At 34.9% G+C, this 24,949-nt stretch overlaps 1 protein-coding gene across 1 annotated transcript; it reads left to right on the forward strand.

Moving 5' to 3' along the window:
* The first annotated feature begins 741 nt into the window (after nucleotides 1-741).
* On the forward strand, nucleotides 742-15,440 carry LOC131051355 (protein argonaute 1). Its single transcript, XM_057985835.2, has 23 exons — nucleotides 742-920; nucleotides 3,092-4,010; nucleotides 5,089-5,297; nucleotides 6,070-6,219; nucleotides 6,310-6,443; nucleotides 6,679-6,788; nucleotides 6,896-7,002; nucleotides 7,140-7,278; nucleotides 7,384-7,500; nucleotides 9,025-9,132; nucleotides 9,251-9,322; nucleotides 9,541-9,663; nucleotides 9,757-9,916; nucleotides 10,116-10,237; nucleotides 10,356-10,493; nucleotides 10,595-10,737; nucleotides 13,421-13,483; nucleotides 13,574-13,637; nucleotides 13,792-13,927; nucleotides 14,014-14,087; nucleotides 14,197-14,291; nucleotides 14,728-14,759; nucleotides 14,847-15,440. The coding sequence occupies exons 2-23, from the start codon at nucleotides 3,144-3,146 to the stop codon at nucleotides 15,062-15,064; spliced, it is 3,381 nt and encodes a 1,126-aa protein (XP_057841818.1). The 5' UTR covers nucleotides 742-920; nucleotides 3,092-3,143; the 3' UTR covers nucleotides 15,065-15,440.
* Nucleotides 15,441-24,949: the final 9,509 nt, after the last annotated feature.

Raw genomic sequence — 24,949 nt, forward strand, 5'->3', positions numbered from 1 at the left:
AACCACTTAGAATTACGTATAATTACATATAAGATTACTAAGAACCACTCTTTTTTAAATAAAAAAGTATATTGAATAAGATTACTAAGAAACACTTCGAATTACGTATAAACCATTTTTTAAAATAAAAAAATGATGAAACCTATTTTTTTTTACAAAACACTAGTGATGCACTTCCTCCTATTAGTATTCCACCATTCTCATTATCCACTAAGATTACGAAGAACAACTTAAAACTACCTAACAAATCTAATTAAACACCACCACAAAACTACTTCAATACCTTTTATTAATAATATTCCACCATTATTGAACAAGATTATGCTTTGAAATACCTACACAATCCTTTTTATCTTTTTATAAAATTTAACTTAATTTAATTTTAAAAACAAAAAATAGTTATTTTATGTATTACGATTGACTAGAATTCTTTACTTCCACTAAAACTTCTTTAACCCAGAAAAAAATCATGAAAAACCTAAAAAACTCCCATAAAACCATCGGGGTTAAATAAAACCACCCACTATACCACGTAAGTTAGAAAGAGACTTGACTTAGAGGGAAAAGAATCCTAGACTGGTAATGGTTAAGAAACCGAAGGAAAAGAAAAGAAAAGTGGAACCGCAAGCGTCCTACGGAAGTTAAGGAGCAGGAAAAGCTAAGGTAAAGCAAAACAGGTGGTTATTAATAAGATAATTAATAAAGCAGGGTTAATTAATTCTTTAATTAGTTTGGGCTACAACAGATTTATTGTAGCCTGCGCAGAGCCTTAGTTATTATTATTGCAGAGAGCTCTTCTTTCTGCACGAGTTTCAACGAAAACAAATGAAACCCTAATTTTTTTTCTTAAAAACACCATCCTTCTATTTTATAAGCACCCAGGTTGCAGGTTCCAATCTCCGAGGCGAAATATACTCGAGGTAATTTTTTTTTTCTGATGCCTAAATGCTAAAAAAATTTATGTCCAGCGGATATCCGGTTGAAGGAAATTGCATTTTGATGAAGCGCAGCACAATAAGCTAAAAAATTCAACGGCACATTTTTCAGATCTCTTCGGAAGATCAGCATTTAATGGGGAAGGCGAGAAGTACGGGCTTACATCTCGTGTAATAATGGTTGTTAGGCTTAGGTGGATCGATATATAGAAGGAATGAGTGCTCGGTATTTTTGGTTGGGTTGCTAAAAATGTATTTGGTATTTTTGGTGTGCTTGCTAAAAAAGTATAGGAGCTTTGCTTAGCTTTGTGACGTGTTTTGTTTTGGGTTTTTGTTTTTTTCTTTTCTCCCCCATTCCGCTCATTTTATGTGTCCTCATTTTAGGGCTCTGCAAATTAGTTTAATACGTTATCATTGTCAGCAGTGCCGTTGATTTTGTTGAGCGCTTCCTGTTGTTATAGGGTTTGAGTGAACGAAATTCTGTGAGTGGAGGTGTCTTATTAGAAAAAAATTGTGCGAGGAGAATGGCTATTTTCTCTCTGTAGAAATTCTCAGAAGTTTTATACGAGAACGAAGTTTGCCGAGGTAACGGACCTTACTGTTATGCCTTTAGAATTTTTTTAAAAATAAATGGTTTCTGTTAAGAAGGACGCTAAATGCTTTAGATTATTTGACACGGAGTGTGACTCTCTCTTATGTTGCTAAAGTTAATGGTAGGGACCCTAAAATTTGATGTGCATTTTGAGTTTTAGTTAATTTATAAGGGCTTTTAGAGCTGATATTTGATACTTTTGGAAGCTTCTGGCGATATCTTGCAAACCCTTTGAAGTTTTTTTGTAATACAGTGAATACGTTTCTCGAAGACAGTGAGGTGAACGCTTGTTTTTTTTTTTTTTAAATAGTTTGTTCATGGTAAGCAACCTGTATTTTTAGAGGCGCCTCTGAATATTTAGCAAATCCTTGGAAGTTAAGAGGATTATTGTTAATTTGTTTTTAAGGCTTTAGCGTTTTTAGGGTGACTGAGTGATGATTTTGAGTTGTTTGTCAACATTTTACATATCTCTGCAATTTTTATCTAAGACTGTTGATATTTATCACACTGTAAACCTTGACCTGGATTTAGTATCTTCTGACGTAAGTCTGGACTGTATGTGGTAAATATTTTCACAAACCCTTGTAAAATTAGGGGAATACTGTAAATGATATATTTGAGTCTTTTAGATTACGATATTTTAACCAGCACTTCAGAGATTTCAGATACCCTTAGCGTAACTGTTTGCATTTTTTTCGAGTATTTAGGGACATACGAGATTCCTTGTGAATGGTTAAATTATTTATTTTGTTGTAGGCCTTTTGGGTGCGAGCTTATTTGTAGCAAAAACAAATAAAAATAACTTGGAAATATGGGCGGCTTTTTTAGGTTTTAGCAGAATCTCAGAGCATTTAGAGTCGTCGGATTTTAATATTTGAAGTTTTTTGTATGAAAAATGATGTGTAATTTTTGTTGGGGAGATTGTATTTACGTATTATAAGGTCTTAGATCTTGCTTCAAGGTTTTCATTGTAAAGAAATTTTTCTTGTCTTGTTAGTCTTAGATCTTGTTTCAAGGGCTTCATGATATAATAATATTCCTAGCCTTGTTTATTACGTTACTGAAATTCTATTTTGGTGGCATTTAGGTCCGTAGTCTGCATGTTTGAATTTCCGAAGCACATATTACAAACATTCGCAGGAATTTATGAAGTCTATAATTAAAGAATGGTTGCAATTGTTTCGGGAATGTTTATGTAGACTATGGGGTAGATGTTTTCTTAAGGTTGTAAATAATTATGCACAGAAATTGGGTAAATTATATGAGGATTTGGATATTATTATGAAGACTTTTTTAATGTGTAAATAAAAAAGGATGGCTGTAGATTTGTCTTGTAGATTTTGAGAATTTAGAAAGGGAATAATTAGTATCTAAACTACAGAGAAAAATGTATCACTTTTTACAGAATTTATAAGTTATCTGTGTCCTGATGCTTGTGTCGTAATTGTTATGGACTATGAACTTGGGTAGTCGGTACACAATTTTACCTTTGGAAGCTTACTCTATGATCATTTATTAATTTTGGAAGATTCTGATGTCATTATTTTCTTACTGTTGTTTGCAGGTTAAGTTTACAATAATTTGACTGAAAAAGAAGTTGAGGAAGACTGAAAATCATGCCTAGAAGGCGAAAGAATCCCAAGGATGGAGAGGGTGAAACCTCCGAGCAGGGACAGCATCATCAAGTCTCATCAACACAAGATGTTAGAACCCAAGATGTGAGGGCTCAACAGCAAGGTTTTCAGCAGCCGGAGAGGTTATATGGTCAGCCTCAGCAAGGAGGTGTAGGACGTGGAGGATATCCTCAGCAGGGAAGAGGAGGATATCCTCAACAAGGTGGAGGGAGGGGTGGATATGGTGGTGGTGGCCGGGGTGGAGCCCCGCCCCAGCAAGGCAGGGGCGGGCAGGGGTATCAAGGACAGGGGCCACCTTCTCAAGGGTTTATACAAGGAGGGCCACCACCGTATCAGCAGCAGGGAAGAGGTGGGGAACCCTCTTCCATGGGTGGTAGTGGTGGCGGTGGTTATGGAAGAGGAAGGGGAAGAAGAGGGGGAAGAGGGGTTGGCCCTGGCTCCTATGGCAGTGGCCCCCCTCCTCCCACAGGGCCTTCTGGCCCATTTCCCGATCTGCCCCAAGCCGCTCAACAGCCTTATCAACAGGAACAGGCTGCCACAGCACCAGTACAGCCCTTTGCTCCCCAGTTCCTTTTGCCTGTAGAGTCTGGCAGTGGTGCTCCACCACCTGGTCCTGAAGCTGGACTTGGCCCAATTGTGGAAAAGCTTGAGCAAGTCACTCTGCAAGCCCCTCCTGGTCCTGATGTGCCTGGGCCTTCTCAGATTGTACCAGCTGGAACAACACCTTTGTCAAGCAAGGGAGTGCGATTCCCATTGCGTCCAGGAATGGGAAAAACCGGCACGAGGTGCATTGTCAAGGCTAACCATTTTTTTGCACAGCTGCCTGACAAGGATCTGCATCAGTATGATGTAAGTTGCCATTGAGTTTTATTTTATCTTGTTTATGTAAGATTGAAATTGAATCTTTCATGTTTCACCTGTAAGTTTGCACTGCTGAGGGGTTTTATGAATTTGCTGCTTTTGAATTTAAATGCACGGCTTGCAAGTTTCTACTCTACTATTCTTTTTGTAAGATGTTTCTAAATTGACTGCATGTGAACTTAATTACGTGATGTTTCTGGTCCTATATTTGTTCTTGACCCATTGAGCCTTAAAATTTAAATTTGATCAATCCAAAGATGAATTCAAAGAGCATGCAAGTTTGGAGTGAAATTTCAGAGATTTGGCAATTCATTAGAATGGAGGATTTTATCCAGACTTAAAAAGCTTTCTAGCCCTTATTGCAAATTCATTTCTTAACATGTCGAGAAAATCTACCTGTTTCTGTTTGGGGGCAATTTTAAAAGCCTCGATAATTAATTATAGCTTGGGCATGAGATGGTATAGAAGGGGCAACTTATACAGCCTTCAAATAGGCCACATTGACTGCAAATTCACTTAAACAATCATGTGGAAAACCTGCACTGTTTATGGGGTTTGCTTTAAAGGCTGGGGAAATTCACTGGCATGGACATGCCTTGGTTTAGGCGCAATGGATAGAGCTTCAGAAGGACTCTCATCTACTTTGCAAGTTCATTTCCACAAGGATAGAGAAAACATGCACTGTTTGAAGGGTATCTTAGCTCAGAAGTGGATAGTGATTGGTTACTTTGTAAAATTCATTTTTAATAGCATATAGGGAAAATGACCATCATTATTGGGGGTTCTGAATTGAAGGCTGGATAAAGCTGTTCCATCTAAATGGCCATGCCTTTTATCCACTTAACTGCAATAAAAGTGCTTGTCTGTAGACATATAAATGTCCTTAAGTGGAAACCTGGGCAAAAATGAAAATCCAGATGATCACGTTTTGTTGCATTTATTAGTTCCATATATTTCACTCATTTGCTAGATGCTTTAGTGAGATTACTTGAAGTTGAAATGAATTCAGTTCTAGGCATAATATTATTGAATGTCTGCTAACAATCTGGTACTTTTCTCTGTTTAGGTTTCAATTACACCTGAGGTGACTTCTAGAGGTGTTAACAGGGCGGTAATGGAGCAATTAGTTAAACAGTATCAAGAGACACATTTGGGAAGGAGGCTTCCTGCATATGATGGTCGGAAGAGCCTATACACTGCTGGCCCTTTGCCATTTGCATCCAAGGAGTTTACAATTAATCTTCAAGATGAGGAGGATGGTTTGGGAGGCCAAAGGTAAAGCAATAGATTTAACTGACATGGGTAGAGTGATTTTCTTATTAAATGTTCTTTTTTCTATTGTGGTGTTCCATCCTTTTTGCAATGTGGATGTTGCTGCTTGAAAGTCATGGCTACATATATCTGAAGGACTCATTATATTTGCAGAACGGTTATGCTCTGTGATGTACTGATATACAGATTTAATGCTTTATTGAAGACAGTTATGCTATATGATGTATTGTTATGCAGATTTCATGCTTTGTTATGGCCATGTGTGCGAAATTGCTAGTTCACATGCTTTATGAATTGTGTGTGGCCTTATTATTCTGATAATTTCTATTTGTTTTTTATATCTTTACTTTAGACCTATTCTTTATTGTTGCAGTATTCTAACCAAAAGATTTCGACATGATCCTTTGTTGACTTGAGAACGCAACCCTTTGTTGACTTGAGAACGCATTGTTTGTCCTTCAATAATTACATTTTTATTTCAATTTACGAGGGCCTTTATTTTGACAAATCTTGGAAGCTTTGCACCTATATTTATGCCAATTTCTTCATGAATTGCGCGTCTTGCTTAAGCATGATTTCTAGGATTGCTATTGACTGTTTCATCCCACATTCTATTTAAAGCATGATCCTAGGGATTGGTATATTGAGGGTTTTCATTGTCTATAAAATTGTTGTCATTAGATTTTTGCTATATACATTTTAGTGGTGCACAGGATAAGCCCTACATTTACTCCTCATCACAATACTAAGCATTTCTTGTTGTGTTTTTTCTCAGAAGGGATCGACAATTCAAGGTTGTGATCAAGTTTGCGGCTCATGCAGATCTTCACCATTTAGGTCAATTCTTAGCTGGCAGGCAAGCAGATGCTCCTCAAGAAGCTCTGCAGGTGCTGGATATTGTTTTGCGCGAGTTGCCTACACACAGGTGTGTTAACTTTATTCAGTTTGTTTTCAATAGAGAATGAGTAGTCGGGTGAAACAGGAAGAAGGTATTGAGTTTTATTTGCATTTGTAGGTATTCTCCTGTTGGAAGATCTTTCTACTCTCCTAATTTGGGAAGGAGGCAACAACTTGGCGAGGGTCTAGAAAGTTGGCGTGGGTTTTACCAGAGCATACGACCAACTCAAATGGGATTGTCCCTTAATATTGGTATGAAGCTATACAAGTCCAAAAGTTTGTACTGTTTCTTTTTATGTCACTATTTCCCTTCTGTTATTTGTTAACCTTTTAATTCAATATAAGGATAAGTGCTGTTTCTCTGTTAGCATACATTTCCCATATTATTGTTTTATATTTCTTGTGTTGGAAGGTATAATTACAAAGTTTACACTTTTGAATGTCAGCCTGCAATAACAATTGATGACCATCTCACTTCTTGTTGCAGATATGTCATCAACTGCTTTTATTGAGCCACTGAATGTCATTGATTTTGTGGCTCAGCTCTTAAACAGGGACATGGGATCCAGACCATTATCTGATGCTGATCGTATCAAGGTATGGGGTTTCAAGTTAACTGATTGCATTTTAGAAGATAATTTGAAAATGTGGACATAAAATGGATCTAGCCTAATTTAGTCATTGTTACATCTGTGTTGTGTTAGATTAAAAAAGCCTTGAGAGGTGTAAAAGTTGAGGTCACACATCGGGCAAATATGCGGAGGAAATATCGTATTTCTGGGTTGACTTCTCAACCCACTCGGGAACTAACGTAAGTATCTCAGGATGCTTGATGTTTAATATTAGTAAATATGTAAAGGGAAATTGTCTTATTGCAAGAGGTTGCAATTTGACTTCTATATGTTAGTGAACTTTTTCATTTTGTTGGTAACTATATTGTTCTTATAGGTTTCCTGTGGACGACCAAGGAACAATGAAATCTGTGGTGGAGTACTTCCAGGAGACGTATGGATTTACCATACAGCATACTAGTCTGCCATGCCTACAAGTTGGAAATCAGCAGAGACCAAACTACTTGCCAATGGAGGTATGCAATTTTAATTCAAATATCTTTTTGAACAGGAAGTGCTTTTTGGCTGTTAGCTATATTTCTGTCTATTTACGCAGAATAATTATTGATGAAATTAAATAGGTATGCAAAATAGTAGAGGGCCAACGCTATTCGAAACGTTTGAATGAAAGGCAAATTACTGCCCTTCTGAAAGTTACATGTCAGCGCCCTAAAGACAGAGAGATGGACATTTTACAGGTATTACCTTTCTGCATTCAAAGATGTCTTTGTTTAATTTAAATAAGTGTTGTATCTGTTTTGTAGTGTGTTATTTGTTGTTATGTAAAGGGATTCAGTTCGAAATTGATGAATACAAAAATTGGGTGTCCAGTGAAGGACAGCTAATTTTAGCGGCTAAAATGCCCTCAGAATGCTCAACAGTTGCTACCTATCAAAATGACTGCAACAAATAGTTCTTTGTATAGAAAGTTACATGGAATTATCATCACAACAGCTACAAGGAGTATAGCTTGGCAACAATTACACTAAAAACCAAATAAAATTAGAACTTCTCAACTACAGTTGTGAACATTGACTTGGAAGTCATTTCAAATTCAAGGGTCTAACATACACTAATTTTCTTCAAATTCTTCTCTGATAACACAACTTAAGTAGTGGTTTTTCTCAGTTTCTTCTTTTTTGAAATCTCCCTTAAATTATTCTTGTTTTGTATATAGATGGATGGAACCCACAACCATCCATGATCTCAAAATAGTGATTTTTGTCAGCCCAAAGCATGTGAATTGTTTGATAACAGTATTTACTCCTGCGGTGACCATTGATCTCAAACTAGTGATTTTTGTCAGCCCAAAGCATGTGAATTGTTAGATAACAGTACTGCAGCGACCATTATAAGACTATTTAAGGTATATTGTAGCTGCAAGGAGTGCAAAAAATAGCTATAAAAAGCTCTAGATTCCTAGTTGCCCTGGCAGGTGGAAGAAATGACCATGCAAGGCCAGGGGACTGTTGAGATAGCTATGCACTAATTTTCTTCAAATTCTTCTCTGATAACACAACTTAAGTAGCAGTTTTTCTCAGTTTCTTCTTTTTTGAAATCTCCCTTAAATTATTCTTGTTTTGTATATAGATGGATGCAACCCACAACCATCCATGATCTCAAAATAGTGATTTTTGTCAGCCCAAAGCATGTGAATTGTTTGATAACAGTATTTACTCCTGCGGCGACCATTGATCTCAAACTAGTGATTTTTGTCAGCCCAAAGCATGTGAATTGTTAGATAACAGTACTCCTGCGGCGACCATTATAAGACTATTTAAGGTATATTGTAGCTGCAAGGAGTGCAAAAAATAGCGATAAAAAGCTCTAGATTCCTAGTTGCCCTGGCAGGTGGAAGAAATGACCATGCAAGGCCAGGGGACTGTTGAGATAGCCATGGGAGGCCAGATAAGAATCCATGACCAGTATAAAGGCTCTGAGTTGATTTTATGAAGCCCAGCTATGCCCAGCAGAAAGAGATCGGACGATAAACAAAGGAAGAAAATGTGTCAATGTTGAGGAAAACAAGAAAACCAAAATTGAAAGAATAAATCTTTTTGTGTGCAGGATTCAATGTGCCTTGGTTGCTTTTGTGTCATTAATACACGGGTGTATCTTCATGTTTTAACCAATTTAGCAGAGTTATTTTTGGGTTCAAGTAAAAGGATTTAGTGAAGTACTCTGTAGTTTGTGAGACTAATTTGTTACTTCTCTATTTGCAGACTGTCTACCACAATGCATATGGTCAAGATCCATATGCAAAAGAATTTGGACTTAAAATCAGTGACAAGCTTGCTTCAGTAGAAGCCCGAATTTTGCCTGCACCTTGGGTATTGATTCTACTAGTTTTCTTTGTTTCCTATTCAAAACGGTTTATTTTGTAAAATTATGGTACTTTTTCTCCTTTGTCATTTATGTTCAATTATGAATGTAACAATTCTTGTGCAGCTGAAGTATCATGAAACTGGTAGGGAAAAGGATTGCTTACCTCAAGTTGGGCAATGGAATATGATGAACAAGGTAATAGATAAAATGTTTGCATATTTTAGAGCCTAAAAATGTTGTGTTGGTTTACTTCATATTTTTGCTTTTTGGCAATTACTAATTATTTATTCTAAATTGTATATAGAAAATTGAATATGGACTCTATTTTGAGTATAAGGTTAAATGGAAGTACTTGCTATTCGGTAAATATATGAAAGCACTTAGCATTTGTCATATTATGTTCCTTGAAACAGAAAATGGTGAATGGAGGAACTGTGAATTATTGGGCCTGTGTGAACTTTTCACGAGGTGTGCAGGACAGTGTTGCCCGTGGGTTTTGTCAAGAGTTGGCACAGATGTGCCAGGTGTCTGGCATGGTATCAACTTACAAGCTCTTCAAACACCTATAATAATTAAAGTAGTTTAACATATCCTTCCTAGTTAAGTGATATGCTTTCATTTGACTGCAGAATTTCAACCCAGAACCTGTTATTCAAATTCATTCGTCACGGCCTGAACATGTAGAGAGAGCCCTGAAGACCATATGCAAAGAGGCAAATGCGAAACTTAAGGGAAAAGAACTTGAACTTCTTATAGTCATTTTACCTGACAACAATGGTTCTTTGTATGGTGTGTATATTGTCCTTTTTGATTAGTTCAATTTCATCCAAGATTAAGAAGAGCTTAGGAAATGGTTTGCTAGTATTGGATTGTTATTCTAAAAATAATAGAAGCTTCTTGAAGAATCATTGCAACTCTGGGATGGATGGTTTTGCAATGTTGAACTATGTTAGTCAATGATGAATTGTTGTCTTTTGTGTTGTGTTAGGGGACTTGAAGCGAATATGTGAAACTGATCTTGGTTTAGTTTCACAATGTTGCCTGACAAAGCATGTGTTTAAAATGAGCAAGCAATATTTAGCAAATGTGGCTCTTAAAATTAATGTGAAGGTATGTAATGTTAAGATATTTTTTGCACTTACAGTATGTCAGCAGATATTCTATATTGTATGTCTCTTTCAATAAAATATTTCTCATAAATCTGTTCTTCTCTATGTTTGTACTTTAGGTTGGTGGAAGGAACACTGTCCTTGCTGATGCAATTTCTCGAAGGATCCCTCTGGTCAGCGATATACCAACAATTATCTTTGGGGCAGATGTTACTCATCCACACCCTGGAGAAGATTCCAGTCCATCAATAGCAGCAGTAGGTTTTCAATCTAGATCATCATATGCTGTTGTTCATGGTTCATGCAATATATATTAAAAATGCTTATCTTGTTTGTTTGGGTTTGATGCAAATGCCAGGTTGTTGCTTCTCAAGACTGGCCTGAAGTCACCAAGTACGCAGGCCTAGTTTGTGCCCAGGCACACCGACAAGAGCTTATTCAAGATTTGTATAAAGTCTGGCAAGATCCAGTACGAGGCACTGTAACTGGAGGCATGATAAAGTATGCATCATATGTGATATTGGTTTAGTCTATGGGGTTTCCATGCTTAGCAAGATTGTTGCATGTTTGGTTCAAAAGTTGTAGTTACATGTCTGTATGTATGCATGTGTATTTGCATGACCATAACTGTATATTTTAGAAATTCTTGTAAGGTCTGTATGATTTGTAGATGTAAGGATTCTACTTAAGTTTAAATTAATGTGGAGGCATTAATTCCCACTTATCTTGTTTGATTGGTGACCTTTTTTAAATGTGGAGTGAGTACTTATATTCATAAAAATTTAAATCTGGACATATACCTGTATATAGTGGAAACCTAGATCCAGAACAATCTGCAAATATACTGCCTTTCATTCTAGTAAGGTCAGAGGCTGCAGGGAATAAGACACAAAATCTAGCAATCAAAGAAATTTAATATAAGACAAAATCTAGCTATCAAAGGAATTTAATATACAACAGAAGCAACTTAGCAAACGGTTGTATAATTTCATACCATTAGAATTTGGAATGTTTATCTTGTTAAGAAAAAGATTAGGAAGTCAGCACATTGGATTAGGATATGAGCTTAGAATTGCAGAGTAATGAAGGAAAGACCCTCTTCAGTGCAGTTTCTGTCTTGATTATTATGCATTTTAATAACCAGCCAAAGTTTGTCTATACAATTATACAAGTGGAACTGGCTCTCAAAATAACAAGGACCTCAAACAAAATATCAAGCAGAGACTCAGAATGTGTCCAAAGATGGTACACATTTCCCAAGAACACTGAACAAAACATAGAGCAGATTGGTGGCTACAACTGTAGACTGAAAACTTGCTATAAGCAAAACACGCATACCAAGAAGCACTGTAATAGGGATTAAGACATTGATATGTAAAATGCTAGGGATATTCTCCTAGTAATCATCAATCCTGCAAACATCTACAAAACATTGCATATCCTCTACCAAAGAATGTTCCAGAACAGATTTACTTAAGTCTCTTCCTCTAAGGGAATTCATTCTGGACGCACAAGAGACATCAGGTGGTTTATGCTGACCTATGTTGGATGGGACTCAGCTTAGATTGGTGTTCTACTTGATTCGTAGTCATTTCATCTCCCCTGTTGGTTTTCCTTCATATATGATACTTTTCATTCCGCTTTCCAGTCTTATTCTGATGTATATAGAGCCCTCCAGGGCCAAAATGAAGCCTTGGCAATGGTTGACAGCTGCTACTCACACCTGGAATGTGCTTCTGTACCTTGAGAATCCTTGTTCATGTACTTATAAGTTATAACAGCAAATATGAACAATAGAATGAAGGTTATGATGAGAATCAACTCTCCAAACACTGCTTTCAGTTAATGCATGCTAAAATGTGAAAAGGCAAGAACAAACATTAAAGCCCTTCGCATTCTATGCTATGTCCAACAGTAATGAATTTGCTGCTCACACAAGGGGGCAATAAAATACCGTGGTCGAGACAGATTTGCCACGGACAAATTCTGCTGCCGTCACTAGGAGGCTAATTTCAATTTGCCATGGCTGAGACAGTTATACTGCCTGTGAAAACTGGCGATTTCATCATTCTTGGTTACTTATTTTTAGCTGTTGGCTGTCTGTTACAGAAGAGGTATCTCAGTATGAGAATAGAATTCCATACCCTTGAGGCATTGTTTTGGTTGTACCTATTGGACATGATAGTATACAGAATGTTAATTTGATTTTTTATAATGTTAAGAGTAAATTGTCTCGGCCATACTCGTGATCATTTTTTATTCAGTTTTGGTGAAGAGCTGCCTGGTTCATCTCTCTTTCTGTCCCTCTCTTAACGGGGTTCATGAATCACTAAGAATGATGAAATTGCCAGTTTGTGCATGCAGTAAAACTGTCTCAACCATGGCCAAGAACTAACAATAGGTGCTGTCAATTTCAAAGTCCGAAATAGAAAAGGAAATGCACAAGATAACCCTACCTTAATCAGCAGTCAGAGGTGTGGGAATATCAAGGGCCATGCCATCAAAACAGGACCAGCAGTGACAGAAAATAGAAGAAATAGGAAGGTTAAATGACTAATTTCTGTCACCAGCAGTTGCAACAGCAAAAAGAACCAAATAAAAACAACACAACCAAAAATATCAACACCTTTAAATTGAGTAAACAGAAGCTAACAGCAGGTATGAAAGGAAGGCTCAGATGCTCAAGCATCACTTGGTTTTCTATCAAGTTTAGACATCTGTACCCTTGATCCAAGGTATCTTTAGATGCTTTTAGATTCCATGTATCAACCCAAGCATACCCTGACATAAGTACAACATCTTCTACATTGTATGGAATTGAACATTGACTCTAAGGCTTAAGACAATATTGATTGTAAATGTTAATTTCGATACCATGATCTGTACTGATGTTTTCTCTTGATTATATTTACATGTAAGATTTCTCTAACTTTTATTTACTCGTCTAACTGTATTTTGAATAGCTTACCTGTACTTGTACCCCTCATTCTTATGTTCCAGTTGACTATAGGAACTAGTCCTCTCTAATCAAACTCATAACTGGCAGAGAAGTATTTGGATTTCACAATCACATATCATTGGAGAGATTTAGCCATAAGTGAAGCACTAGTATAGTAATTACTAATTAGTTTCTGAATATGGTTTTGTAAATTCAAAGGATGATTTTCGCTTTGATTCTTTGTAGGGAGCTATTGATTTCTTTTCGCAGAGCAACAGGACAAAAGCCTTTGCGAATCATATTTTACAGGTAATTTATTTCATTTTGATTGGTTTGTGTGGTGAGATTTAGCTTTGCATTTCTTGTAGCTTTTTAGTGACAGCTTTGGTATTTCTTCAGAGATGGTGTAAGCGAAGGACAGTTTTACCAAGTTCTACTTTATGAACTGGATGCTATTCGCAGGGTGAGTTTTCTAATACAAACTTCTATATTTGTTATAATCCATTTTCAATTGAGATCGATGTGGCTCGTTAGTTTGCCTTTGTTGTATTATTTGGGTTTTACTTTAAGAAATAGCTTAATGCCATGAACTAAAAGTTCTGTGGTGTTGTGTACAGGCTTGTGCATCACTTGAACCGAATTATCAGCCCCCAGTGACTTTTGTTGTTGTTCAAAAGCGGCACCATACTAGACTATTTGCAAACAACCATCAAGATAAGAGTTCTATAGACAGGAGTGGAAATATTCTGCCAGGTATGAAGGTCCTATTTAGTATTGTTCTGCACAATCCACAGTTGTCAATTTGGAATGTTGAAAGTATTTTTTTATATTTTTGTCAGGCACTGTGGTTGATTCCAAAATTTGCCATCCCACGGAATTTGACTTTTATCTCTGCAGTCATGCTGGGATACAGGTATACACATATGTGCTGACTAGCATTGCAATGATTTTTAGATCAACTTGTCATGCTTTACTTGCCATGTGTCATCACAAAAAAATGATCTGGTTTTTATTATTTACAGGGGACAAGCAGACCTGCACATTATCACGTGCTTTGGGATGAGAACAAATTTTCAGCTGATGGTTTACAATCTTTAACAAACAATCTCTGTTACACGTATATACCCCACTTTTCATTTAATTCTCTTGATTCAATGCATGAATGACAATGCATGTAACATCTACTAGTGTAAATGTTAATGTAGGAACTTTAATTCATAATCAATCCTAAAATGCTAATGTTGATAAATTATTAATGCATCATGCATATAAGAACATCAACCAGTAGTGGAAATATTCATGTAAGAAATGTATTGTCTAATTGAGTCTGAAAATGCGATATACATGTCTGTGTACTTGAGCTTTTAAAACATTAATAACTGTGGACGCGATTAAATGGGTCTTAGGATTTTCATGCTCGTTCTTGAACCAATATGACAGATAGATAGTGATGATTCATGAAACGCATTCTAATTTTCTGTTAAAATTCGTATTGTTTATTAATGCATCGTTTTGGGATTTAATGGCCTGCCCTTGTATTGGTGTGTTCACAGATATGCAAGGTGCACACGTTCTGTATCTATAGGTATGGTTTTGAAGTCAAGTCTGTAAAGTAATTTTAGGTTCATATGATGAGATGCCATCTTTGATCATTTTCACGTGTTCTGTGCAGTGCCTCCAGCATATTATGCTCATTTGGCTGCTTTCCGTGCTCGATTTTATATGGAGCCTGATACATCAGATAGCGGATCCTTGTCTAGTGGCCTTCCTGGTGGGCGCCAAGCTCCTGGTGGCTCAGGAGCTCGGAGTACTCGTGTACCAGCTGGAGCAACTGTCCGACCATTGCCATCTTTGAAGGAAAATGTCAAGAGAGTCATGTTTTATTGTTGAACTTAAATTTTCATAGCACTTTCCTTCACTTATACGATCTCTAATTTTTTTTTTGAAATGTTCAAATTGAAGTCGTGTTAACAATTATTCATGCACCTTTTTAAGTGCAAAAAGTGCAAAGCATGCTAGCTGGAATGGAATATTTAATGCTTTTCAAACACGACATTTCCTTTCTTGACTTCAACAGTTTAAGTTCTTGACATTGACAATGCAATTTGGCAAATAGATCATTTATTTTGAGTTTGATTCATGAAAATTAGAAGAGCTAGATTTAGCAATATTGCTAAACCGAATCACTTGCCTTTTGATAAGGTACATGTAAACATTGTGGTGTGGTGCACTCTTTAACCAAATGATTCGCATCTTTCAAAAATAAGCAACATGTCTATAAAATATTATGCATATATTGACACTGCTACAAAAGCACATTTTGAATGTATGGCCCGACCCAGCCAGCTGGTATTGGGTTCTAGTCAACTGCCTACAGCATTTATTAATACACCCATTTGTTTGGTATTTTTGCCTCTTTCGCATTTTTGCTTATTACTCTGAATAAATTAATGGTTTTTTATTCAAATCAGCCACCTCAATTCGGGTAAAATACACTCATTAGTTTTAGTACATTTCTGAAACGAAAGTGGGACTTGAACTGTGGGGTAGTTATGAAAGTATTGAAAGTACGGTATCATTTTTAGGGTTATATTTTGATGCATTTTATAATTTGTCATTTCAGTGTTTGGTGGTTGCATATTATTTTTCTTGTATATTTGTGTGGTATTGGCCACGTTAATCGGTATAGGTTCTTCAGATTTAGTTATAATTGGATTATGTTTATAAAAGATCTCTAGAATTTTGTTGATATCTTTAATATATGCAGGTAAGATCTCTAGAATTTTGTTATCTTTAAATATATGTAGGTAGAGAGCAATTGATCACGGTGTATAATTTCTTGTATGAAAGGGTGGAATTTGTTTCTGTGAATTTATAAGAAAGTTTTTGATGTCATTTGGAATTTAAACGAATACTGTTCCAAATGTGTTTGGTGTGAAATGGTTTCCAGGAGGATGGTGATTGGTACATTTTTTTTAACCCCCCTCCATTGGATGGTGTTTGAACAGGTGAAAACGTCTTTTTCTTTTCATTAGTTTGTATCAGACACAAGTCTTGTTATTAAGTGGTATGAAGATTTGTAAGGTATTACATACTCAAAAACCCTTGGGCGTCTGTTCTACGCTGCTATTTCGTCAAAGCGAAGGTCATCTCTGCTGGTAATAGTGTAACCCATATTAGTCTGGGGGTCTACAAAACAATGAAGTCAACCCTGGGTAAAAATGTGACACAAATTGGTGATACAAATAGCTGAAAACAAATTTGTACGGAGATTGAAGCTTGTCTAAAATTTAATCTGTTATTGTAGGCATGTGTTCTTTAAAGCTTAAAGAGACCGGGTTATTCAATCTGGTTTTGTTCGAGGAGGATTTGATTTCCTAGAGAACCCTTACGTTGAAATTTTGGGGCTGGTTCATCCATCCATGCTGTATTCTCGACAAAAGGACACACATATTATACTAAGTTTTTATTCAAAATTTCATTTTAGTCTGAACGAGAGAGAAAACAGTTTAAACAAAAACAAGTTGAGGACAATCTTATAAATGCAAAATTCTTTGTTCAAGTTGACTGCTTGATGGTAATGAATTTGTTTGCTTAAAAGATTTGTACGAAATTTCTGCAGCCTATATCTGCTATGCTTTGAAGATTATGAATCTTTTGGTGGAAGATAGGGTTGAATTTATAGATGGTAAGCTTTGAAGATTATGAATCTCTTTGGTGGAAGATAGGGTTGAATTTATAGATGGTAAGCTTTGAAGATTATGAATCTTTTTGGTGGAAGATAGGGTTGAATTTATAGATGGTAATAAGCTTTGAAGATCATGAATCTTTTTGGTGGAAGATAGGGTTGAATTTATAGATGGTATAGGGTTGAATTTATAGATGGTAAGCTTTGAAGATTATGAATCTTTTTAGTGGAAGATAGGTTTTAATTTTTAGATTTTGTATATGGATGTGAATGGTGAAGCTTTGAAGATAATGAATCTTTTTGGTGGAAGATAGGGTTTAATTTTTAGATTTTGTATATGGATGTGAATGGTGAGATTTGTTTTCGGATGAACTGTGAAGATTGATTGAGAGTAGAAAATCATGATGGCTTAAATAAGTCAAAGAGTGACTCTTTATTGAAGGTAAGTTATTTTATTTATTTTGACATAAAATAGTTGTGCGTGGACTAAGTCGGAAAAATCATAAATGAGTTACGATGGAATACAAGTGAAAATAGATTTATTTCTTTATTTTAAAGTAAGTAAATAAAAAATAATTTAATAATTAAATCTGACAAATGAATATGTTAATTAATGGTGATAAATGAAAAAGTAGGGTTTAATTTTTAGATTTTGTATATGGATGTGAATGGTGAGATTTGTTTTTGGATGAACTGTGAAGATTGATTGAGAGTGGAAAATCATGATTGGCGGAAATAAGTCAAAAAGAGCGACTCTTTAGTGAGTTAGTTATTTAATTTAATTGACTTAAAATAGTTTTGCAGACTAAGTCCGGAAAATCATAAATGAGTTACGATGGAATATAAGTGAAAATAGATTTATTTCCTTATTTTAAAGTAAGTTAATAAAAAAAATTTAATAATTAAATCTTACAAATGAATGAATGAATGAATGGTGATAAATGAAAAAACATGTGGGCATGGTGTTATCCGTATCCACTCGTAACACAGATCTTTATTCTGAAAAAAATCGCTGCTTTTTTGTACAAAGAAAGATTTTTAAAATCTAACCATTTTTAAACCTGATTATAAGACTTGTAAAATATGTTTACTTTCAAGAATTTAATATTATTTTTTAATTTTTAATAATTTCTACCAACTGAATTTTTTTATTAATTCACTTAAGAAAATTTAGCTTTTGAATTATATATCAAATATTAATGTTTAAGTAACCCAATAATTATATTGTTATTAAACGGCAATTCTGAACTTTGTTACGATCGTCTAGTAATGTCAACATCGTTTTATCGAAAATATCGAATTAATGTATACAAATATTTGACAAAAACTATGAAAAGACTGAGAATTTATGATAAACAACAAATATGACACCATGAAAATACTGCAAATGATCTTTGAATTCTTCACATAATCTGTATGACAAGTATTAGGGTTTTATGTTTTTTTCTACAAAAAAATATTTCGTCTGCTTCCTGTTGGTATTGAGGATGTGTGTACTTTAATTTCCCCGTTCTAGGGCCTTCCATATGACAGTTGTATTTCCCGTACTTGTTCTGCCTTCTGCCCTTTTTCCTGTTCAGTGGTCTGTAAAGCCTCTGTCGTTTATTCATTTCATTTTAGGAGCGTTGACATCTCAATAACTGAGATGGGTTTATACAATAAATAATACAATCTACTGGTTTTTTGTTTTTTCATTACGTTGAAACAAAAAAAAAATTCAGTTAAAACTGAACGCAAATCGCGAAAAAGTCGCCGAATTTCACCCAAATCACCGACATCGAGAAGTTGTCGCGTGCGATTCGCCATTTTTTGAGGAGTTCGCAGAAAACAAAGGGCAAAAGCCATCTGTTCGCGATTAATTAAAAAAAATTGTTAAACCCGTTGGAAAACACAGGAGCCTTGAGCCTAAAAAACGATTACTCGCGATATTTTCTTGACTAATAAATGCAGCTATGGAGTTTGGTCTTAATGGTCTTTTATTTTTTTCTTTAGTGTGGGGGAGAAAGTGTACTAAAAAAAAATAGTAATTACAATTATTATTTTTGGGTGTAATGGATATGTTGAAAAGGTCTTAAAGATGAATTATGAGTCATAAAGTTAATGGTGCGTTATTTTGAGCATAGATTCTATAGACATGCCATCTTTGGATTGTAGGTACAAAATACTTCTCCTGTCTTAAAGGTGGATTATAACTTAAGTAAATGGTGTGTTACTTTGAGCATAGGTTTTCATGGACACACACCATCTTTAGATTGTATGTACAAAATATTTCTCATTTTTCTCTTTAAGGTACAAAATACATCTCTTTTTTTTTTCTTTCGTAGGTAGGTACAAAATACTTCCCATTTTTTTCTTTAAATATTTTCTTTTGTATTGGTTTTCTATGCCCCTTTTGTTCTCTTTCTCAAGAAACTAGCTTATGTTATTCCGTAATTGATCGTGGATTGTTGTTGTAGACATTGAAAATATTTTCTTAATTATTCTTCTAGTGTACCCCCTAATGCATCTTAATTACTTTATAACCACTTTTAATTCTATTAGCTATTTATCGTTTAATCATTTAATTAAATAATATTTAAATTTTATAATTAAAAATTTGAATTAATTATCCACTCAAGTTTTTTTTTTGTCTCTTAATCTTTATTTGGAAACATGATCTTCATACAAAGTAAGAAACAAATCCTTGATGATCTCTACTATTGATACCTTTCCATCTAATTGTGTATGATTTCCTTTCCAAAGGCTTATATGCTAGTTGAATAGAATCTACTATTTCTTTTTGCACTATCATTGTACTAGCATCAAAGTCAATCATGGAATTATATGGTAACTTACTAGCCTTATTACTATCAAATAAAATGGTATTAGGTTTCATTCTACTTACTTTTTTGGATTTGCATTCAGGAAAGCAATGTGGTGTTGAACTTGTGCATCATTTTGCTTTGAGATGGATAGGAAATCCCATAGTGAGATGTGAGATTGTGCTTTCTTGAGTTGTTTTTGATTAATAAAGCAACACAAACCCGATGCATCTGGCTTGCAAGCGGCTTGGTACATCTCTAGTGGACTAGTCTTGCCTCAACTCGCCCCTTCCCGTCCCTAACTTGGCAATAAGTAAGCCTAAGGTAAGGCGGGTTGGGTCGCGGGGATACCATTTGTGTGTTGGGTCGTGGGGATACCATTCGTGTATTGGATCGTGGGGATACCACTGGCGTAAAAAAACAAACAACAAGAACGTTGTTCAACCATATTGAGTGGCCAAGTTATCCAACGCTTCGAGGTATAACCAAAATATTTTGGTTTTTCAACTTGGACATTTGACACTCCATGATCTTGTGTCAATACATTTGTATCCTCATGCCAACGAATTGGAGGATTAGATATCTAAATAATTATATATTTTGTATAATTGGTTTAGGATAGAAAACCACCTCTAGTCCTTCCATCCTCCTCTTACAATAGGTGAAGTAATTGGATCATACTTGAGGGGCCTTGGAAGTAGAAGGGTCATTTGAAAATATTGCCTCTTCTTCTTCAACCCAAGACAATAATGTATATTAAGGAGAAATTTATTCTTCTTGTTCTAAGGACATGCATTGTGTAGATAGAGGAAATATAAATATGCATGTAATCTAATGGATTAAGATCCAGACATTTCCAATATCCAACAATGAAGTACCTTCCAAACACACACACACATGCAAATCCAAATAAACTAATTAAAACACACATGCATGCTATAAACTACTGCATTGCACTTCTATCAGCCAAAGATCTTGTGTTAAAAAATGATTCTCTCAGAAGCACATGCACGAGAAGCCATGGTGAATGAAGATTTGAGATATGATGGATGCAAAATAAGAATGCTAGAATGCAAAAAGTATGTTCCAATGCTAGATTGCCAGATTGCTAGATTGCCAGATTACTTATTAGGATTGATAAGAATGAGGGAATCCTCTTATATAAAGAAGACCTTAGAAAATAGAGGGATACGACTAAGAGGTGAAAAGGTAAATGGTCGGATAGGATTAAAGGGTAGGTATAGAAAACGATAAAATGAAAAGAGGGTAGTTAGAAAAAATAGTAGAGGAAAATTAAGAGATAAATGACATGTATCATAGAGTGAAAAAGCTAATGAATTAATTAAATTTATTTATTTAATAGGGGAAGTGGGACCAATCAAATAAATCAAATATTTATTTTAGGGAAAAAATAATTTAAATAAATAAAAATATTATATAAATAGGGAAAGGTTTAGAAGAGGATAAGTGAATTAATTAAATAAATAAGAATTTATTTAATTAATAGAAGACAAGATAAAATAATTAAATAAATAAAATATTTATTTAGTTAAGTTGGACAATTTTAGGTGTCTGCACATTGCATTTGCAACACCAAAATAATGTTTTGAACTCCTAGTGATTGTTATAGTTGCTAGACTAATCACACTCTTGGCCAAATACCTTGCCTCCTTTGTTTTACTACCTTCTATTGTAAGTACTCTCTTGGATAGGCTTTGGTTGTATGGCAATTGTGAAATTGGCACAAATTTTACTACTACTTGAGAGGATGGGTAGATATACATATATAGGGGATGTTGACTTGAATTGGGCATCTTCTCTAGCATTGGAATTGATAATCAATCGAATACTAGTAATGGGGACCTAGGAGACAGTTTTCTTATGTTTATTAAGTTATTTTTCACTTTGACTACAAAGTCATGTTGCTAAAAGCATTTGTCCTCACAATGATGGATGATGATAATAATATATCAATAAGGGCATTTAGATAAAAAATAATAGCCATACCCATTAGTAGTCTTGTTGTAGCTTGAATTCTTTGCCATGTCTCATGGAACCATATATTGAAGCCAGTGATCACCTCTTGTGGTGCACACTTGATGGTTATCAATTGTTGTAGTAATGATACTTATCTCCTTTTACATTAAATCTTTCAAATAAATCATTTTCCAACTGGTCGCATGTACCTATGGAGTTGGATTAAAGATATCTATACCAATCAAGGGACTTTCCCTTAAAGGAGGTGTTTAGTAATCTAAGAGAAATATTTTTCTTTGTTACGTGATGGACTATGCATACATTGGCCACATCTTACAAGTTTTCACTAAGAGTTTTTGAGTCTTCTCTAGTGAATTTTTGGAGAACCTTGAGAGTATTTGTTGGTATAGGATCCCGTGTATATGGTGGCATTGAAGGAATCAAGGGACTACAACTATTCTAATTAACAAAGTTCCTTGGAGCTTCCATTAGAGATGTGGCAAGATTGGTTGAGCTTTCCTTTTGTACGAAATAATTACCAATGGAGGAACCGATAATCATGATTATTAGCTAAGATTGATCTTGGAAATGGTCTCCTATTTGTGCAATCCAAGTTCTAATTAGGTGATTGTGATGCTTTGAGACCCACTAATCACGCCAAAAATTGACGAGACTCAAATATGTACTTACATATAGAACTATTCCAATAATGAGAGATATTGTAAATGTAAGATATGATTTACAAAATGACCCGTGAGATTTAAAAGTTGACTCTTCAAAGAATTCTATATTTTCTCAAAAACAAGGGATGCGAAATGACTTCAAAATACCATCCTATGGTGAATCATCAAATGGGATTTATGTTATGAATAATAGACTCAAAATTTATTATTTTAAAGATAACATAAACTTAAGATATCAAAGAGAATATACTTACATGATTTCAAACAATTCCTATACATTACATATCAGAATAAATAACTACAGGCACATTGTATCATCATGAGGAAGAAGATAAAAATAAGTACAAAGCTACAAAATATTCAAGTTAGTTCATGAGAAGAATTCATTCAGGCCAGAATGCCTATTCTATTCCTCTTCCCTTAATTTCTTCCTTTCATAATATTTAATATTATGATGGCACCAACCTGCTCAGTTAAACTGAACTTACAATAAAGGCATGAGTTTCCATTCATTCAGAGAACTTTCAGTTAACTACAGATCGAAATAAAAATCCTTGGGCCTTTAGGTGCATGGGATTCCGATATTGCATGAGCAGATAGTTCTTATGTGACTCTAAAACCAGAGCTTGACTGTTACATTCCCAAGGAGCGTGGACATGTTAACTCATTTTCTTTAGCAAATGCACACATTTTTGACACATTTTCCCAAATGCACACATTATTGGATCAATCGTTTGAAGTCTTTGATCCGTTTTTAATATAAATAAGACCCACCTATTCCAACTTGCCACCCTTCATCCAATGGTACACCAAATAAATGTGTTTGATTTCTTTCTTTCTACATGCTTCATAAGAATGCCATGTGTCCATTTGATGAGTCTCCTCCATTAGCAAAAGTTGTACCCAACATCCAATAACACATCTTTATGAAAGTGTAGTGTGATGATATCTATCCCATATAACTCATTGTGCTCTCCTCTCTATCTTCCAACTGTGCCCACTTGAATATGACTCATATGATTTGGCCAATGGCCACTTGAATATGACTCATATGAGTTCCATTGTTATGATATGATGACACGTGGACCCCTTTTCTCTAGTTTTATTAGCAACTTCCAAAATAAGTGAAAGTCCCACCAAGAATGACCTAGCTGTCCTAATAGTGATGCAACATTTGAGCCTATGAGAATTAGCTAAGTTCAAATGTTGTATAATATCACCATGTGGCCTTCTTACTTTTAAATGTTAATGGGTTGTGCTTTGTAGAGATAACCCAATAACCACTCCATGTATTGCCACCGATCATATTGAAAGAAAATTACAGAACAACAAATCAATGTACAAATGATAATATACAAGGTCATTTAACAAGAAATTTTTTAATGACGTTGAAAAGAGACAATCTACATAAAGCTATCTCACTATAACTAAATGGATGACCAATCCACAAAGCTACATTCCAAACCAATGCAATATGCAAACTCACCGTCATATTAGTAACTTGCAAACTAAGATAATAAAGAGGATAATTTATAGATGTAAAGACTCAAACATTAGATTACTTATAAATAATTTTTTTCAAACAAATTGATAAATCAAGGAATCAAACAAGCATCTAAGAGATAAGAATAACATCTTAATATTGAACCATACCACCACTTGTAATCATGAATAAATCGATACTATAACTTCTTAATTGCATACATGATCATGCCATACCAAATATCAAGCATACGTGAACATCCATGACACCATTATAATCAACATCATTGTACTTGTACTTAATTCTCATTGAACCAAGACTCCAAGTCTCACACACGTATCAACTATATCCTCAAATCAAAAGACAATATCTCCGTCAAAATCAAGTCTTTGAAAACACCCATAAACCTATATTAGGAAGAACAATATATGATAACCAACTATTTCATCATATTGGTTTCATAAAAACATGCTCTCTCCTTTAATATATTTCCTTCCAATTTATTTTGATACCAATAGAATCACACCCTAAATCTCAAGCTTCTATAAGTGCTCAAACAAGTATAGTCCTCCCTACCCATCTAATGAAAACCACTTAAATAGACTATGTAGTATGTGAAACATATGATGTGTTCACAATTCTAAATAATATTGATTTCATGACATCAAATTCTAATTTTTTTTAAAAATAAATCTTATACCACTATGCAATGCTTAGAGGGAGATTTCTAATGACTATAAGAATTCAAAAATATGATATTGTTTGTTGTGCCTAGTTGGTGCAAGAGGGAGTGGTGGCTCAAACGCTATGATGTGCCAATGGTAGGTTAGTGCTGGGTGGGTGGCTCTTAATAAGTTGAAGTAGCAAAATCTAAAACAAATTTAAATTTGTTTGAAATTTTCAAATATTATTTACCTTACAAACCCAACCATTTATATATTATGGTTTATTTTTTTAAAACTTATCCCACAAGAGTTGGAAGATTGGCCCCATCAAATCGAGGGCTTAGATTGACGACCAAAATCAATGGTTGTTAGTCTAGCTTATATCAATTATCAACAATATACTGTGTTGTAACAATGACTAAGGCATATGGGGTCTAAGGACCCCATATGCTCCCTTGTTAATTAAAAAAATGCATAG

Source organism: Cryptomeria japonica, chromosome 11, assembly GCF_030272615.1.
Source record: "Cryptomeria japonica chromosome 11, Sugi_1.0, whole genome shotgun sequence".
In the NCBI taxonomy this organism is placed as follows: domain Eukaryota; kingdom Viridiplantae; phylum Streptophyta; class Pinopsida; order Cupressales; family Cupressaceae; genus Cryptomeria; species Cryptomeria japonica.